This window comes from Sminthopsis crassicaudata, chromosome 1 (assembly GCF_048593235.1).
Source record: "Sminthopsis crassicaudata isolate SCR6 chromosome 1, ASM4859323v1, whole genome shotgun sequence".
In the NCBI taxonomy this organism is placed as follows: Eukaryota; Metazoa; Chordata; class Mammalia; order Dasyuromorphia; family Dasyuridae; genus Sminthopsis; species Sminthopsis crassicaudata.
The window spans coordinates 251,078,379-251,098,062 of NC_133617.1; the positions used below are offsets into that span (position 1 = coordinate 251,078,379).

Genomic DNA, 19,684 nt, shown 5'->3' on the forward strand with positions numbered 1-19,684 from the left:
TAATAAAATGCTTCTTAGGCCCCTCTCCCCTTTCAAGGTATCCTCATATTAAACTTAATGGTGTCTAGTATTCTCGTCATCCCCGGCCTCTTCCTCTGGATTCATTACGGTTTGCTGGTTTCTTTCCTGGTCCTCAAGAATGAACATAATGTGTGTGACCAGTCACTGGTGCAAGCATCTGAAGGTACTGGCAGGCTACGGTTCACAAGGTTGTATGTGAGCTGGCTTTTGGTGGTACAGCAACTAGGTCCCTGAATAAAGTTAGGGGCATATGTGGGGGAGGAGACCCTCCGTCCTGCCAGCCTTCCTTTTTCTAAATTGTCCCCATATTTAATCTCGCCTCCATCCTAACTACCAGAAGCTTGGGCCCAAAGGACATCACTGAGTTGACTATGGCCGGGCCTTAGCCAATGGACTTGGAAGGGTCTGTGTGTGTGTGTGTATGGTTCCCATGGATTAAATGAAGACTTGGAATCTGCTGTTTCTCTCCTTTCAGGTTTAGTAGCCTTCAATTCTGAGCAATTTTCTCCTTCCTTTGATAATACCCATCTATGCTGGATGTTGCGGTGACATTTGGGGGAGAACAGGACGATTGTATAATCAGTGTTGCCTAAAGGGTTTCCATGATGATCTGAGGCAGACACAGAAGTCCATGCTGCTCCCTTCCCCTTCTCATTCTCCCAGGACAAACTTACTGAGGCTGCTGTTTCAGTCCAAGACTGATTTGGAGATTTGAGCAGATTTGGAGAAAGTGTTGTACCCTGGCCAGGGAAATTACTCCCCTCCCTAATAGAGTTTTGTTGTCTAGGAAAGGCCATTCTCATACTGGTTAATAAGCAACCCATTGATTGAAGGGCATGGGTAGTAAACTATTGAAATTGGGCATCTTGGCAGGAACTTGGGCCCCAGACAAGAACCCTTTTGTTTCTCCTTGTTACATAGCTTGGCCACTCCTTCACTTACTGTTGTGTCTTTGCACGGCTTTGTATCTCTTTGCATGTGTATAGAATGGTATTTTATTTCTTATGTTATATTTCCGGGTTCCTTTCCCCAGGTACATTCGTTAAAACTTGCACTTGAAGGCGTGGAGAAGGAAAGAGATTTCTACTTTGGAAAGTTAAGAGAGATTGAGCTGCTCTGCCAAGAACATGGGCAGGAAAATGATGATCTCGTGCAGAGACTAATGGAAGTCCTATATGCTTCAGAAGAACATGTAAGTTTGGGGAAACTGGCTCGCTTTTCTTTTTTAAATGAAAATACCCAAGATTTAATTGACTTGAAAGAATATCATCTCATCATGAGGCTGAACATTTTAAATCATCAGCTTTATCATCAAAGGCTTTTGAAAGAGCATGTATGCATGGAAAGGAGATGGGGTATAAAGGTAGGGTGTGTTGCTCTAAGAAGGTGAATTCATACAGGTATGTTCCAAGTTTCAACACTGAGTAGATTTTATACTGTCTGTGTAAGACTGCCTACTTCTTAAGGAAAGAAGACAAGGCTCAAACTAAATGGCAGCACAAGTTTAAAAAAGCCCCCCATTGCCTGTCTCCCCATTGGGTTCTTTCAGTCGTTTTCTTCCCCATCTCCGCCTCCCCACCTGCCTCAGGATCTGCTCCTCTTTCTCGGCTGCCTGTCTTAGTTACTTGCTGCCAACAAAGAACAGCATCATCTACTGTGGTTTGGAAAATGCCTAGAGAAGGCCCCTTTGGGGGGACGCCCAGCCACCATCATAGCTGCTCAGGACTACTTCTGCCGCTGGTGGGAGACCCGTAACGTGGCTCAGCCATGACAATGAAAAGCAGATGTGGAGAGCTGGAAAGGAACAGATTCAGAGCCCAAACTTGCCCCGCCTGAGACACAGGGGAAAGTGAAGACAAGAGGAGGGTCAGCAGGAGAGAAGAACCAGTCACGGTGATTGCGTAAATGCCGGGACCCGGACCTGCGTCCTGGCACCGAGCAGGGGCCCACGGGCACCTTACAGGGAATTGGAATTTGACGTTCGTTTTTCAGTATGGAAGGAGAGCACAGATAGCTAACATGTTGTGGTTTCAGAACAGCTTTTGAGACCATGTTGAGGTTGATTGTGGGCATGCCGTCTGTGTTAGCTTTGGTTTCTGTCTGACCGAGAAGCATGCACATGCTCTGAGGGCACTGTGGTTGGTTGCTGTGTGTTTGGTATTTTAATAGAATATAACTAGCCACCTATTTTATATTTTAATGTCCTATCCAGTTGAAAACGGGCAAATGTTGACTCCATTCATGACTTGACATCTCAATTTCAATATGTAAATCTTCTCACATGCAAGGAAAGTCTTTGGATAAAGTCCCCCAACTACAACCGAGCCACTTTTTTAGTTCCCCTCTTTTTTTTTCTTTCCTAGTAAATCTTCATTACTTGATTATCAGTCCATGCGATGTGGGAATCCCATTGAACTTTCATGCTCTTGGCAGAAAATGACTGCTCTGAGTAGACGTTGGGCTAGTTTTAAAGATTCTTCTCAACTACTACAAAAAAGTGGGTGAATTTTGTTACAGCAGTCACCCCTAATGCCTTTGCACTCCTAGAGACGAGGCAGCATCACATAGATTTTGCTTCAGTCCCCACATTACACAGTTATTAATTAACTTTGGACAAATCACTTAACTAGTCTAGGCCTGGGTTCCTTTATCTGAGGATTTTAGACTAGATGGACCAATGTCCGTTTTGGTTCTACGTTTCTGATTTTATGATCCTCACTAAAATATCTGTGACTAAACCCTACAGAGTATTGGGAGCTTTTGAATCCATTAGATTACTGGGTCAGTAAAATCCAGATTTTTTCACTATAGCCAGGCTAATGTTGAAGTAGGTTTTCTGAATGGTGACTGAAAGGCCCTCTTGATCCCCCCAAATACTGCCCTTCCCCACTTAGTCTCCGATTTATTCCTGCAATTTATCAATGTCCTCTCCACTTAAAAGTGCAGCTATGGCTGGGAGAGTAAGTGATGTAATCCTTAGCAATCATTCCTTAATACAATAGGTTTATCCGATGTTTTCCTAACTTCAGGTTTTGATCAAATGGGAAGGAATAGAAGAATGGAACGTGGTGAGGTGTAGGGGGATACTGAGTACAGGAGAGGGCCCAGAATAGGGAGATGACAAGCAGCCTTGGGGTGGAGCCGGACAGGACCCGCTTGAGATTATAGATTGAATAGGCCCCTCTCTCACGTAGTCTGGAAGCAGACATCCAGATTTCCTTAATTTGTCCCTCCCCCACCCCCCAAAAAGAAGGTAGTGTGGTGGAACAAACATGAGATTTCAAATGCAAAGAGCTGGGTCATCTGAGACCCATTTGACTGTAGCAGAGCCACCTACTTCTGAGTTCTTATGCTTTCTGTTTCCTCATCTCTAATGATGTGGCTGACCAGACAGGTGACCCTTATCTTCCTTCCAAATTTTGAATACTCTAGGTTCTACAAAATTGCAAGCCATTTACAGCGAATCTTGAATAAAATGTGTTTCTTGTTGCTTCCACTCACTGACTAATTTGGAGGGCTACTCCCTTAGGAAGAACAGTTTCCAAATGAATTGTGACTCAGCCCTCCGCTTCATCCCACTCCCCTCCAATCCCCATCCAGCCACAGAGAGATTTTTTTCTGGTTCGCTGAGGTTTTGTTGTTGTTGTTGTTGTTTTTGCTAAATTCACCTTTTCTGCAACCCCTGGTGCTTTGGAGTGCAGATTTAGTACTGCTGGTTAGAAGGAAAGGGGGGGTGGGAGGGAGCAGAGGAGAGTATGTTATCACTGTACCTGTAATCTAAGGGTTTTCTGAAATGTAAAAGAGTGAGAATTAGCCAGTGACAGTAACCAGGCAATAGGGATCTGGAAGAGAAAAAAGAGAATGTGAGATTACTTATGAACAGAGGGGAGGGAGAGGAAGATGGGATATCTTAAAATGCCATTGCCAGCTGGATTTCTTTTTCGTTTCAGGATATATATAGCAGGACTACTCCCAATTTTAGTCCAGAGGGGATTCATCAGGCACTATACTGTGTTTTCCACAAAACGCAGACACTTTGATCCTTATTTATTTAGATAGAACAAGTCCCTCTGTGCTGACCTTTGGGCATTATGAAGGAAATGGTATGATTCCCAACCACAGCCCTTTAGAGAGCTAGGAGAATTTCTAAGCTTAGAGTAAGCATGGCTGCTTCTATGTCCTATCTTGTACTTTCCCTAAGATCTCACTGATGCCTCGTGATGGCAAGGAAGTAACTCTGGGTTTTTGAAGGCTTGGTCAACCAAGCACCGGCCTTGGGTCAGGGAGATCTTCCCAGGTCGGAAAGCCTCTTGGGATGGGTCATACAGTAACTGTGTATCACACAAGACCAGCCTGGCTCATTCAGCGCCCCATCACAGAAGGCTGCCCTGGTGGAACTGATGGAGTTTGATGAGAAAAGTTGTTAACCGTGTCAACTCACAGATCGTAGTACACTCGATGCACTGCTGCGTTACAAATCAGCAAAATCATGGACCAGTAGAGCATATGTTGTTAGAACCTCCGATCTGTCCTCTTTTTTTTTTCTTCCTCCTCATTTCTTCCTTATTTCTTACTCTACCTCCCATTTTGTTGGAAACCTCCCTAAAGGGACAGGGAATTCTGTGCATGTTTAATAAAATGTTGTTGACTGGTTGAGGACATACTTAAACCTGAAATATTTTTCTTTTTCCATATTATCGGTGACTTCATATTTCTGTGCCAATTCCGTAGATACTAAATTGTATTTTGAGCCAATGATATTTAATCCCTAACGTGGTTTTGTCCAGCAGAGGCAGTTTTGTAGCAGCCAAAAGCAATCTATTTTCAGTTTTCAATGACACATAGGTGGGCCCAACTAACTTAGAAAAAAGCAACAGCATTTTTTAAATATTGCTGATAATTTGTGTATAATAATTTATATAGATCATGTTTATTATTATTTTAAGATTTCCTAAGTGCTTTCCTCATAACAGTGCCTTGAAATAGTCACTACAAATATTCTCTTCATTTTACAAATGAGATAATTGAAGTTACTTGCCCAGAGTCACTCAGTAAGCCCATAATTAGCAGAGTCTGGATTCAAGTACAGATATTCATTCCAGTAGAATAAGTTCAGACCAGAAGGCACTCATTCCTCCTAGTGCAATGCTGTTGAGAGAAAACAATTGCCTATCCTTTTCCCAGAATGTCCTTGAGATAATAAAGGTGATGACTCATTAACTGAAGAATTTAAGGCCAGTTCTGGTGTGCACTGCTCAGCTAAAGAGAATTATTGGAAAATATTAGAAGGATGGAGATAAGACAGCCTAAGTTTTGTTAACATTAAGAGTATCTGGATTCAATCAGTTAATCATCAAACCATTGTCCCCAATGGGGGAGACAACAAGTATAAAAATAAGCGTACAAAGCAGATTCAAAGCAAATACTAGATAGGACTGGGGAGGAAAACTGCTGTGTGGGGGAGGAGACAAGGAAAAGCCTCATTCGTTAGATGGTCCATTGGCTGAATATTAAAGGAAAGGCCCCAGTCAGATGGGAGAGTAGTTCTGCTCATACAAGAGATGAGGGTTGACTATATAGATCTGGGATTCATCTGAAAAGAAATGAAGGGATTTTTTTTTGTTCTTATTGCCAAATCCTTCCTGGAATGACCAAGTTTTGGAAGATGTGGAGATCCAAATGTTGGGTCTTGAATACACAGACTTGAGATACAATTACTTTTCAAGATGCTGAAGCTTTCCTGTCTCTCTACCAAAAATAGATATCCTTATTCATTAGGGGAAAAAAGTCATCATATACACTGGGCATGATCTAGCATCTTCATGTGCCAATTCAAAACACTAAATTTCCAGGACAATTGAACATCTCTTTTATTATCCTTATGTACCTTTCATTTAATGCTGAATTTGAGTCCCCTATGGAAGATAACTAATCTGTCCACTGTTCCCTTGTGGAATTGTAATTGAGCTGTGATGTCTGTCTTTCCATATCAAACTGGAGTTGTTCTCATAGCTCTTCTACCCCATCCTTTTTCCTCATCAGTATGTACAGAGCTGGGACTCCTGTCATAGCTTGGGACCCCTGGTCCCCCATCCCTTCCAGATGAGGGCCAATGGAATGCATCTTCAGGGAGTGGTAGGAACCCCACTTTATGCATGCTTATGTATGCTACGGTTAAGCAAACTGAATTTCCCACATGATTTTCTCCATGATTTTCAGACAATACCTGAGAATAAAAAGCCACTGTCAGAATCTCTCTCAGAACCTTGGCAGACGGCTGTGTCTGAGTTGCAATTAGGTTCTATGTTATTGTTGCATGTGTCCTATATTCTGTTTTGGTTCTCCCTGCCTCCCTGCTCTATCTGGTTATTAAGTTCTTTATTCTTTTGTAAGGGAAGAGGAGAAAATGTTTCTGTGATCATAAAATAGAAATGTGTGGGCCAAGATCTCAGAGTTGTGCTTTATAACACATCCTTCTCTGAATTATAGATGCTGTCCTCCAGACTCTCAGAGCCTCCACATCAAGCCTTGACAGTCTTTTAGTAGTACGGGGGGATTTGTTATTTGTGCCAATAACCTCTAATAAAAGTTGTCTGGGGACAGCAGCTTTTGCAGCAGATGTATTATATCACAAATGTGTTGCACTTTGAACAGGAATTCTACAGTCTTGTGTAAAGTCATCCTCACAGCTGCATAACCTTTAGAAGAACTTTTCCATAAAATAGTTCCCTTCTCAAAAGCTCTTCTAAGTAGTTTGCGACATATCAGTTTGAAGTGTATAGAAACATAAGTGAGAGAACCTTCAGACAAAATTATCCAGGTTGCCCCACGGATGGAACACCAGACCTGGAGTCACAAAGACCTGAGTTTAAATAAACTCTTAGCCCATCCATATTCTATTCTTAATCCATTAAACAAACTTAACTTAAATTATGACTTAAATATATAAATATATAACTTAAATAAATAAATAAACTATAACTTAAATATAAGCCAATTATGAAATAATTTAGTAACTCAGATGATGCAATATACTAAAATATAGTTAACTATCATTGAGGAATTGACATACACATTAAACAATTAACATTATTATCTGAGCTTATGGGACTATGTACACGTATGTCTGTGGGATCAGTATATGTGTATGTGTATGTGCATGTATGATTTTGTGTGTGGTCGTAAAGTAATAGTTATAGCTACTGAGAGGTATAGTGAGTGAATAGAGCACTAGACTCAGAAAGACTCAGATTCAAATTCTACCTCAGACATTTTAAAACTATATGATCCTTCAGCAAGCCACTTAAACATGAGGTGCTTCAGGCAATTCCCTTGGTCTTATCTACAAAGTGATATATGTTTGCTTCTTGGAAGAGACGATTTCTACACTGGAAAGTTTCTTAGGCTGATGAAATCACAGATCTTTTATATATTCCCAGATTCTTCTACTAAGGAAAAAAAAAAGTATGGTCTGAACTTTCTCATTAACAGTCTTGATGATCCACATTTTGGATTTACTATGATTTATTCCTTCCCAGTTTATTCCCCATAGTGAGAAGAAATTGGGTCTAACCATCCTGGATTGGGGTGAGGCGGAAGGGTAATAAAGATATTTGAATGAAGATCTATATAAATGTATTTGTGTGAACAGATTCTTAAGGCTTAAGGATTCTTATTCTTATTCCCCTCCCCCATAAGAGTGAGGACACAGACTATTTTGGGTTAACCTTACATTCTTTTCCGGTTAACCCAATAATCCTGTCACTTAATTTTCATTTTTTGAGGTAGGACAAATAAGGATTTTGGAACTTAGGCTACATGTTTCCTGGAAATAATGTTTTGATGTCATTTTAAAAAATAATTATTAAATATATTAAGATAATTTCTGAAACAATTTTGATGTAATTTGTTGTCACTAATTAACTTTGGGAGGGAAGTTGTGTTAACACCTGCCTGGAACTTAATCTAGTAACCTCACCATTTTGAAGGGGGCTGCATTTTGAGCCAATGTACTAAAACTCATCTCCTCATTTCAGAAGAGAGCCCTTCACTAACAATCTGCTTACTTTTTATACAGTTCTAGAAAGTTTGGCTATTATTTAAGTGAGAATACAATAGCAGCAATAAATTAAAAGATAAAAGATTGTTGTGAGCAGGAACAATGGCAGCCATAAAGAAGTGACTCTAAGTAGCCTGATAGGAACAGAACAGACCAAAAAAATATTTTAAAAGTTCACAGAAGAACTCAGAAAGCACAGATATCTGGGCACTTAGGGGAGAGATTAGTTGGCTGCCTACTCAAAAAGAAATCCACTATTTTTTGCTCAAACACAGAACTTTGAGTAGGCTTTATCATGTCACTCTTCTGCTCAAAAACCTTAAGTGGCTCCTCATTGTCTGCCTAATAAAGTATAAATTGTTTATGTTGATATTTAAGACCCTTACAATCTGGCTACAACCCACCTTTCCAGTCTTATTTCATACTGTTTCCTGTTATGTGCTCTAAATTATAGTCAAACCAACTTTCTTGTCATCCCTCTCCCATTTTAACCTTCTTTAAGCTGTCATCCCTATGGCTGGAATGGATTCCTTGTCTGCTACCATCTCAATTTGTTAAAGTCCTTCCCTTATTTCAAAATTCAAAACAATTAGGATGTTGTTGGCAGATCCCTCTATGTGCCCGGCACAGAGAAGGTATTTAATAATCGATTGCCTATAGACTGGCCCAATGTGGATGCCCTTAATCTGCCTATGGAAAGGAGCGTTTCTCCTTGTAGCATCCCTGAGCATTGCGGACCTCCCTTTGTTCTGGCTACGTTCTGCTCCCTTTTATATGAGTTGTGTTGCTCTCTCTGACTGTAAGGTTGTGGTGGGAGCAGAAGATCCCAGACTTAGGGCCGGGATGAGCCCAAAGACCTTTTAATCTATGAAAATAGTCCACATGACGGGCTTTGCTCAAGGTCTCACAGAAAACGGCAAGGCTGGTATTGGACTGAGGTCCTCAGACTCCAGAGCTTTGGTGTACACCTTTATGTCCTCGGGATCTTGGTAAAAAGAGTCTTGGACTCCTTTGTCTGAAAGAAATGAAAGGACATTTAGGTGCCGTCCTATTCTAGTGCCAGCTGCTGATTTCTACATCAGCAGGCCATATCTGGACTGACTCGCTTTTTTTTCTTTGCCAAAAGGTAGATTTATTTAGGAGCAGAGGTTATAGACAAAATGAAGAGGTAAAATAGGCATCAAGGCTGGTAAATATGAAGTTGATTTGGAGAGCAATAGGGTTGCCAAAGAAAGGAGTTTGGAGGAATCCATTAACAGAATATGCCATGAGTGTGCCATTGACTGGCATTTTAAATCCATATAGGAGTTTAGTAGTTTTATTTATTTTCATATACATATATATGTATGTATATTTTATGTGTGTATGTATATTTTATTTATGTATTTATATATATGTGTGTATGCATATTTTTAAATATCTATGTGTATATTTCTATATTACATTACTGACTCACATTATTCTTAAACTTAAGTCTCTACTGTATATATAATGAGAAGCATCATTTCATTATGAATTGGAGGGAGTCAAGGATGTACAGAAATGCCTGAACCCAGAGCCAGAGTCAGGCTGCCCGCGTTCATCTGGGGAAGTACGGGGACTTCATTAACAACAAAGGCTTTTCTGATGAAGGTTTTCTGTCTGATTTGCAGGAGAGCCACACAGAGGAGCAGGAAGCAGAAGAGCAAGTTCACGAGCAGCCTCAGCAGCAGGAAGAATACTGACCCGTCTTCACATCTCTTGACACTTTTCATTTTGTTGTGGGAACTTTTCTTCTGGAGAATTGGAACATGTGTGGCCTCAAACACGAAAGAAACCCATTGCTCTCCATCTGCCATTACCACGGACATACTGCAGTGAGTGCCAGCCAAACCACTGCAATCTCTGCTCGTTACTTTGCCAAGTTGCATTAGCAAAAGTCCGCTCTCTGGCCGTCCACCTGAGAGATTGTAGGGTCACATTCTTTCAACTTCACCACTTGGCTGCTTGAGATGGGTTCTGTCCTTTTCTTTCAAAAAGAATCTCCCCTTCTCCCAACTTTTGTCTTAGTATGATACCGTTGTAATTTGATATATGGTATTTATATTGGCATCTTACAGCAAAATGTTACTAGATGTCACACACGTTTGTGGTGCTTTGATGTTTGCAAGTCTGTCTGCTTTTGAGCATAAATTTGGTCAAATGATGAATTGGAACAAAGGGAAAAGAAATCATTGAGAGTGAAGCCATAATGATAACGGCATATTTTCCTGGGTGAGGGACGGGAAGGCTCATGCCACTACAAATCACATAATCTCTCTCTTCACAAAACTAAAGACAAAACAATGGTTTCAAAGGACTGAAAGTCCCTTCAGTGTTTTTACACATCAGCATGTTAGACAACCACACAGTATGTTATTATTTTTGGAAGATCTGAATCCACTTAAGCGGGAAAAAAAAAAAAAAATCTCAGTTTTCCTTATTTTGCTCTCTTCTGCCCCTCCCTTGCTCCTTACCCTGCCACCAGAGGTTTTCATGGTCTTTTCTTTCTCAGGGTCCTATTTGGTGGATAAATAGATAGGTAGGTAGATAGCTAGAGTTACATACATGCATATTCCCCAAGATGCTGCTGCTCAGTATCTTCAGACCAAAAGGATTTGGGGTATGTAGGTTAGTCAGAGTGACCCTACTGCCTTCTGTCCCCTCCATCCCTGTCCTTAAGGTAGTTAGTGTGGATTTCAGTGCCTCTCTTCCATCATTCAACCCAGAGGAAGAGAGGAGCCTGCCTAAGGTTAATCAGCTGCCAGCTGGCTCCAGAACTAATGGCAATTCTTAAGGAATAAGTTCTTCTAAAGGAATTCCAGTAAGGAAGGGGTTGCAGCTAGCTGTGTTTTACAAGTGCTGTGCACCCCATGACAGGAAATTTTCCCTGAAATTGAAGTGATGCTCTGATTAGTGGAAGCACAACCTCTAAAGCCCCTTCCAGCTCTAAATCTATGATCCTCTGACCTCCGAGAGAGACATTTCTGCAGTCCGCTGTAGGATCCGTTGCCAAGTCATATGGCAGAAAGATCCATGACTCCCAATAGCATTTGGAATATGGAATTTTTCCGCTTAATAGGGCCCTTCTTGTTGTTGACCTTTGCTAAACAGTGACAATTTATAAACAAATATAGCAGATATTAATGTATTAAAAGCATTCCTTATTTTTTAACTAAAATTTGCACATTCTATTAGTCTCTTTCTGAACCTTCATCGTCTTTTTTTTTTTTTTTTTTCTTTTCCCATTTGCAGTTGGTGTTCCTTCTTGGTTCATTTTGCTTGGTTTCCAACTTTTGATTTATTTTCACTGGTTATTTGATTTAGCAGGTGCAACAAAAGCAAGAAACAAGTTCCCCTTCCACCCAACCCCATACTCCCCACTTAACTAAACAGCTAAAATAAACTTCTGAATGATCTATTTTAAAGTTTTGAATTTATTTACTAATTGATTAAATTCCAGTTCTAAATTCACATGAGAGCTGAAGGTTTTTACCAATAAAAATCTTCTGCTCCATATAAATCTTTTGCAGCAAAGTGGTGTTTATTGAGTTAAATGTCCAGAAGGATGCTTGTACTTTGAAGTTTTGCTCTATATCCAGTATATACAATTCACTGTGGGGGAAAAATAGACATAAGTTTTATGGGATGTTTCCCTTTCTTCTCTCCATTGCTTTCTCTTTACAGCACACAGCATAGTAGCTCACCCCTCTAAGGCTAGATGGGTTTTCTAGCCTGCCTCTCAGCATTGACATCCTCTCCCACCTGGTAACAAGTAGTGGTAGTGCTATAAGTCTCCCACCTAACTTTGTTAGCTGCATTTCTAAAGCTTTATTTAGTCGCTGAATTTCCTCAACCTAAAAGACAGCTACGTACTGCACAAGGAAATATATGAAAGGAAATTTTCTTCCAAGAGACACAATAAACAGTCTTATGGTCCAGGATAGAGAGGCAAATGGACAGATTCTCCTTTTTTTTGTCATCAGAGACCACAACTCTTAATGGAAGTATGAGCATGAGTTCCTGACATCAGCAGCAATCTCGATGCCAGGGCATTCGTTCCCCAAATTTCCTTTTCTAGGCAACAACTAGGTTCAGAAATCTCTCTTCGAGGACCCATTATGTGATTTATTGAATACGTTCCATTGATGACAATCCCTGAGACCACCCCATTCCCACCATCTTCACAGCTGAAAAACATGGGTCAGACACACTTTCCTGTCCTGTGGACTTTGTTGCTCCATCCACATTTGATAAATCTTTCCAAGATTCCCACAACTTTGGTTATTCGATCAAATTGTTTTTCATTCATTTATAGAAGAACAAAATCTTCCTCTTTCAAGTTTCTTAACACCATTAAATTGTATCTTAGATAAAGCAGCCCCTTTATAAATCGTTGATATTCTCACATTATTTCTCAGTTAATCACTTTCTGCAGGAGCTATCTGACCTATCTATGGAGGAAACAGAGTTGGGTCCCTTTTCAGATCTTTCTCACTGAACAGTGAAAGCTGTGTTTCTCACCTCGAGCATCCTACAGTACTTCTTCCTCCTTAGACCACTGATGGCAATGACTGACACTGCTGCACTGAGCAGCACCCCCTTGATGAATGTCTTTCCTTCTCTCATTCATATAAATCCATATAAATAAATCTGTCCACCCCTCTCATTCACCTATCAGGCTGATTATAGCACTTTCACCGCATATGTCAGGCAGGAAGTGATTGACGTAGAGGGCAAGGTGAAAACCCAGTCTTTTTCTAAGCAGAAACAAACAAAAACACCCCAGGTGACTCGAGAGAAGTAAACTCCAGAAGGGAAACAAGGCCTCCTCTTCCCTCCCTGGTGAGTATTCCTGTTATTCCGTTATGGTTTAATATGCATTCGTAATTACTTTTAATAAATAGTATACCATAAAGCTTTTGTTATAGATAAAATGTAAACTGAAAGGAATGTAAACATATGTATTGTTAATTATAAATAGATAAGTAATGGCATAATAGATGAAAAAGGCTTATTCAGATGTATCACACTCATTTTACGTTACCCACCAACTGTCGCATGATAGAGTAGATTTTTTTTGTCTCTGAATATGTGAATAACTTGACTTGCGTTTATCTTTTTACATATTTAATAAAAAAAATATATGTTAAAATCTTCATAGATCTATAGACTATTGAAATTTTTACTGTCAACATTAGTTTTTAATGAGCATGTGGATATGTATAGATTGTACACATATGGGTTTACATGCATTAGTTGAGGTTTTTGACACGTTTTAGCAAGAGGTGGAGGCTCCATGTTTTAGTACCATATATAGCAGCCTTGTTAGGCATCTGTATTACTTAGAAAAAATTTAATGAAAATATAAAAAGAAAAATAATTCTCTTGAGAAATAGTTCCACTTGCAAAGAACTCAAATTCCAGCAGCAATTGTAATTCAATGAGGGAAAAACTGGACAATCCTGAGGAAGATGAGATCAAGGAAAAAACCGCAGGATGGTCCCAAGTTGAGCTCTGTGGCAAAAGGGTGAGGAGGATTCTGGCCAAAACACTTAAAACATCTCAGTAGCCTTTTGGAAAGGGATTTTTTCCCCTTCCCAAACCAGCCCTTCTTATTACTGTGTGTGGCAAAAAGTATGATGATTTGTAAACAGATGTGTAAGATTTAAAACAAACAGCAAATAAGTAGGAAAGGTCATTAAAACCAATCCACAGAAGCCACTTAGAAAAGTACAGTATTCATTTGTATGGAAATCACTTTCCACCCAATGGCCTGCAAAGCATGGAAGTATAATGGATGGACGCTTTTGCTTCCAGAAGGAAAAATAATCTCCATACTGTTTTCAAGCACCACCTAGAGGTCAATTTAGTTTCCATACTAGGCTGTTATGCAACCTGTGAACTTTTTCTTTAATTTATTATTCACTTATCAAAGAGGAGGAAGAGAAAATGAAGGACAGAAATGCAAAGATGAGCATAATCCTATTGCATAATTCAGCTTTCCCTTGGGTACACTCCTGACATAGTGAGGTCTATAAGCCAATAACCATATGGCAAAGTCCTCCTGCTAAAAGTAAACGCTTACTCCTTTTGACCTCAAATATATTATAAAAGAAAAAAAAATCTTTAAAATTCTGGGCATCCATAGTTTATTTACAAGGAATTCATTACACATTAATCAAAAGTCCCTTGTCATTCAGACATACTTTGAATAAAATTGAACCTGTGATTCTCTCAAAAAAATCCATTTGCTCTCCTTACCAGTATAGGAACAGGACTCTGAATCACACAGACATAAATCTTATTTATTCTGTCATATTCCCAGTCTTAACAGTTTAAAAACTCACAAGATCATAGAACATGTGTTCCTTTATTTAAAAACCAAAATTATTAGATATGATTGTTTTGATTATTAAGACTGATGGAATTATTATAGACTTACAAACCTTCATTCTTAATGCAAACAGAATAGTACTAAATATAGTCTGCTTCCTAGAGGAATATCAAATCATTCATTCATTCAGCAAATATTTGAGTTCCTACTGTGCTAGGTGCTGAAATCAAAACTTCCCAATGGACATTTAACCACTCAACTCCTCTATCACCAGACTTAATATTTTACCTAGCTGGGAACTATAAAATACATTCCCTTCTCAGTGGGAGAGGTTAAAAGCAATGGATCTTCTTGTGTTAAAAAAAAAAAAAAGTAAAAATCTGGTAAATATATTGGACTCAGGAGGACCATAAGAATGACAGGAAGCTTTTAGATCACAGACTTGCATCACAGTCAGACAAATCTAAATCGCTCAACTGGGTAAATGAGCATGTGTAGTTTGAATTTATATTATAGGAAAGTGCAATGATGTGTTAATGTACCTCTGAATTTAACCATATTATTATCCCCAAAAGAAAACAGAATCTCAATCTCTCAGTTGAGGGGAGCTCACCAGTCTTCTATTCCAACCCTTATCTGAATAAGAGTATCTATAACACAACTTACATGATAAGGAGTCATCCAACCTAAGATTAAAAATTTCCAAGGAGGCAGCACATTACACTTACAGATATCCCTAATTGTTAGAAAATTTTTCCTTAACCACTAATATAAATTGGTTGCTTTCCAATGTTCATTCATTCCTAGACTTGGAGACAGGAAGTGTTGGATTCAAATTCCATCTTATACATTTACTAGCTCTGTGACCCCATGCAACTCATTTAACTTCACTGGCCCTCAGATGCTTCCTCTATAAAATGAGAAAATTGAGTTCATCAATCATTCTGTCAGGTACTTTGGCTTTAAATTTATGATTCCATTGTTCCAGTACAGCAAAACATGTAGGCATTGCTCTGTGTAGCAAAATTCCATTCATTTTATCTTGATGTTTACAACATAATTTTTTCAATTCATCAACTACATTACACAATAAAAATAAAAATAATTAGTTTTCAAAGATTCTTTTAATTCATTTTCCAGGATGTGTTCAAAATTCTGACAATTTAATATTTAGACGTGATAAAATGTTATTTAATTCCTATAAATGTGTTATTCTTTCATTTCATATAATCATATAGTCAAAAGTTATTTGCTGAAAACACTTCTACTCCAATATCCTGGTTATACAAATAGAATATGATTTCCCTAGCATTTCATAGGACTGTTTCACTGGCTTGATGCATTTCCCAGAAATGAAGTATAGAAAATTTGAGCTTGAATATTCATTTAGGAGAAGAACTTAATCAATCATGCCTAGAGATACATCCATTTTTACAATATCTGATCAATATTCAAGCCATCAGAAGAAAGCACATTTTCCATTCAATGTGAGAGTGACTTTGGAATTATTTTTATGTGCCCCCCGATGCTTTCTTTCTATATACCAAATCCTTAAATGAAAATATTCTCATTGTAAACACTAAACAATATAACATGTAAACTAAAAAATTACAGATCAATTAATCTATTCATTCACAGGATACTGAAAAACATTTTCACTTCAGTGCGTGCATTTATTGTTGTATCTTTGTTAGAGATGAAAACAATTATCCTTTAAGACCAAAGGTTTACTAGGCACAGAGTGAATGAATATATTTGCCTCAAAGGTAAATAAACTCATGTCAACAATAGCTCCAAGAAAAAAAGATCCCATAGCAGCATTCATTCAGAGAATTTGTGTTATAACCTCTTCTCTAGTCACAAGGGTGGAAGTTATTTTTGTACATGAATAAATTCCTAATGGTCATATATATACTGTGTTTACTCCATGGAAACATTTTTATAAAGTATAATTCTTAACTTGGAACATACATCATTATGTAAACCATCAACTATTTGGGAGAAGCCCTAAGCATGGTTTTTGTGGATAAAACTTACACTAACCCAGTTTACATAGACCCTAAAAATGTTACTTAGGACCACACAGCTCTGCATCAAAGCATGACACTTGGAGATAATTTCACTTTGCTCCTAAGGAATATAATGATTGTCCTAATCTAATATGCTTCATTGTGAATCATGTTAGTTTTATTGGTTTCAATTCCCTAGGGGTTCCTTGCTACAGTGTAATGACTCTCCCTATTTCCATGTAGCTATGCCTAAAAATGATAATATGTATGGAAAATACTTGGCTAACTTTAAAGGGCTCTTACAATGTCAGCTGCTATTCTGTCTTTATTCTATGACAAAACAATAAATTTTGGGACTTTATCTGCAGTTCTCCATTAAGTACCTGCCAAACAAAGCATGTGGTTTTGCTTTTAGGATTAAGCTTATCAGAGGGTACTGAAAATACCAAATTGGGGTTCCTGAGCAATTTAATTGACAAAAGTTACTTCCTGAAGTCCACTATGATCATCAGCTCCATGATTCTTTACTGTAGCTTTTGCCCAAACTTGCAGGTGGGAGGAGGAGGTACAGAAGGGAATGCTTCCTGCCTTCTAAGGTATTCCAGGCATCCTGCAACATCCGGGACATTTATTCTGTTTTCACAGCAGTCCAGCAAGGAGCTGATAGAATCATGCACACAGCCTTGTCTAAGAGGGTTCTTTGACAAAGGAACCATATGCTCATTTGCCAGCTTCCTCTGAGTTTTAGCACAGAACCACACCCTCCATGCTGGTTAGAATACTCTGCCCTTCTGAATGTGTCAGGGACTGGAGAGATGTAGACGTGGGACTATGATGGCAAAGGGCTAAGAAGACTTTCTGTGAATAGCTATATTTGAGACACAAGAGAAGCACACCACTTTAAATACGGATTCCATTATATTCATTAAGTGTATGAAGATGCTTTGGTCATTCAGGTACACTGAGTATCAATGTTCCTAGAAAGAATGGGATCCGGGAACATCAGGACAAATCTTGACTGTTCTTTTGACAGCAGATTTTTATTCCTGGGCACGTTTCTTCATGGAAAAGATGTGAATGTTCAAGTGTTGACTTAATTGTCTCCCCTAGAAGACGTAAAAAGAAATGGGGAAAAAAAGAGAAAAAGAAAATATTATTTGATTTCTTTTTCCAGCTATAGAAAAAAGACTTTCTTAGAGGCAATATAGTGCAGGGGAAAGAATACTGCATTTGGAGACAAGGGACCTTGTCCAAATTTTAGCTTTGCTATTAACTCATAAGGTAAGTTCATCTCTAGACATCAGTTTCCTCATCTGTAAAATCAGAGGATTAAACTTTGAGGTCCCCTCTAGTTCAAGATCTATGATTCTGTCTAATCATTTTGTTTCACACTAAAGTATTCTGTCATTGCTCCCAAGGCACTATAACAATAGTCTTATTATCTATACAAAGAGAGATGAAGAACAGGTCAGTACCTACTTTTGTACATTAGGGGGAAAATGGCTTTTAAGGAGAGAGAAGCTCTTTATTTTCATTTTGGATTTGTTTGTATGACTTGTGTTCATATATTTCAATATATGGACATGAGGAATAGCATGATATAGTGTGGTGGAGCACAGGATCTGGAGTCAGGAAGCTCATCCTTTGTTATGTGAAATTATACAGATAATGTGACCTCTGGGGACCATCTGTAGGAGGCAGAGTTTGGACTCAATAGCCTCTAAGGTTCCTTCGAGTTCAACATTTTTCAGTCCTATGACCACTGTTTGGCATTCACATAAATAACTTTTTTAAACGGTCACATGAAATTTTATGAGTTGTACTCTTAATTTTTAGGTTACCTAGAGCAATATTTTCTCATTTGCCCATTAATTATGAAATTCTTAAAGGCAGTGACTATCTTTTGCCTCTTTTTATACTTCACACAGTACATGGAACACAAAAGGCATTTAATATTTTTGATTGATTAATTGGGAAACTATTGATTTTTCTTTTTTTTATTTTAACTTTAAAAATTTTTTGATTATTGATATTTTATCTTCATTTTTTTCTCTGAAGATCTTAATCAGACTTATAAATAACTGCCTTTATTATGTATAAATGAGCATTTATATCCTAAATAATTCACATGTTAAAGGGAGTTAATTCAAGAAATCTTTTCAAATTCATTAGTCATCTCACACAATATGGCACATGTGTGTGCTCACAAATATACTTAATAACATTTATATAGCATTTCAAGGTTTGCAAAGAACTTTACATAAACCTTCTATTTTGAGATGGGCATAATTGCCCTGATAAGTAGAGCCTAGGATGATTCAAATTTTAAAGCTGAACCAGTGCTGGTCAGTACACTTACTAAGTATATTTGGCAATATTTGAACTTAGGTAATCCTGACTACTGTCTCCTTTACCACCTAGCTGCTTCATAAGAGACAGAGAGAGAGTTTAGTGTATTAAAATGAAATCTAGAAGCTATCTAGCAATGAGAGAAAGACAGAATAAAATACAGTCTCTTCTTTCTCTTTCTCTCTTCCCTTCCCCATTCTTCTGCAGATTGCAAGACGGAGACAGTAGAGAGCAAATAGAAGTTTAAAAAAGGGGAAAGAAGCTAGATTCAACAGGTTCAGCATTCTAGTACTATCTAGCTGCCTCCTTTATCACTTTTAATTTATTATTCCAAGGAAAGAAAACAAAAAAAAGATATTTACCACACACACTCCGTAGTGTATATGAGCCACTGTGGCTAATGCAGTGAAAGCCTTGAACACAGATTCCTCCAGTCTCCCAAGAAGTCCTGTTACTGCTGCAAAGACCACCAGGGCCAATGGAAACAAGAGGTAGTGGAATGATTCAGATCTGGTGTTGCTCATTTGACAGACGATCACTCTACACTGTTGAAATAAGAGAAAACAATCCCATTTTAAAGTTAGATGGAGGAGCCAAAGTTGTCTAAAGGAACCGTGTTAAAAGTTAATGTTATCTATTAAGTTTTCTATTCTTCTTGCTCAATTCTCTCCTATTTCTGAGGACTAGAAAATCTGGACTAGTTCCACTGGTTTAAAGGGAAATGTCCTTTTTCCTTTCATATTTGTAGAAATAAAGGAATACAAATATACACACATAAAGCACATGTTAAGGTACTTTAGTGGAACGAATGGATTTTATTGTTTCCCCTTTTCTCTTTCTAAACAGTCTTCTCTCTCCCCTTTAGATTTATTTTTGAAATTTTGCTCCTAT

At 38.4% G+C, this 19,684-nt stretch overlaps 2 protein-coding genes across 3 annotated transcripts in view; one reads left to right on the plus strand and one right to left on the minus strand.

Annotated features, from left to right (window-relative positions):
• Positions 1 to 11,519, plus strand: part of MAPRE2 (microtubule associated protein RP/EB family member 2) — a 185,612-nt gene extending 174,093 nt beyond the window's left edge. For both annotated transcript variants that reach the window (XM_074277873.1, XM_074277864.1), the window contains 2 exons: positions 1,055 to 1,213; positions 9,733 to 11,519. In XM_074277873.1, the coding sequence (XP_074133974.1) occupies positions 1,055 to 1,213; positions 9,733 to 9,804 (231 nt within the window). In that variant the 3' untranslated portion in view covers positions 9,805 to 11,519. The remainder of the gene's footprint in view (positions 1 to 1,054; positions 1,214 to 9,732) is intronic.
• Positions 11,520 to 15,540: 4,021 nt separating this feature from the next.
• The window catches only part of LOC141548743 (ethanolaminephosphotransferase 1-like), a 157,173-nt gene continuing 153,029 nt past the window's right edge, over positions 15,541 to 19,684 (minus strand). Inside the window, exons 9-10 of the mRNA XM_074277888.1 lie at positions 19,156 to 19,338; positions 15,541 to 17,550 (exon numbers count right to left, since the gene is read on the minus strand). Coding sequence (XP_074133989.1) covers positions 17,485 to 17,550; positions 19,156 to 19,338 — 249 coding nt within the window. The 3' untranslated portion in view covers positions 15,541 to 17,484. The remainder of the gene's footprint in view (positions 17,551 to 19,155; positions 19,339 to 19,684) is intronic.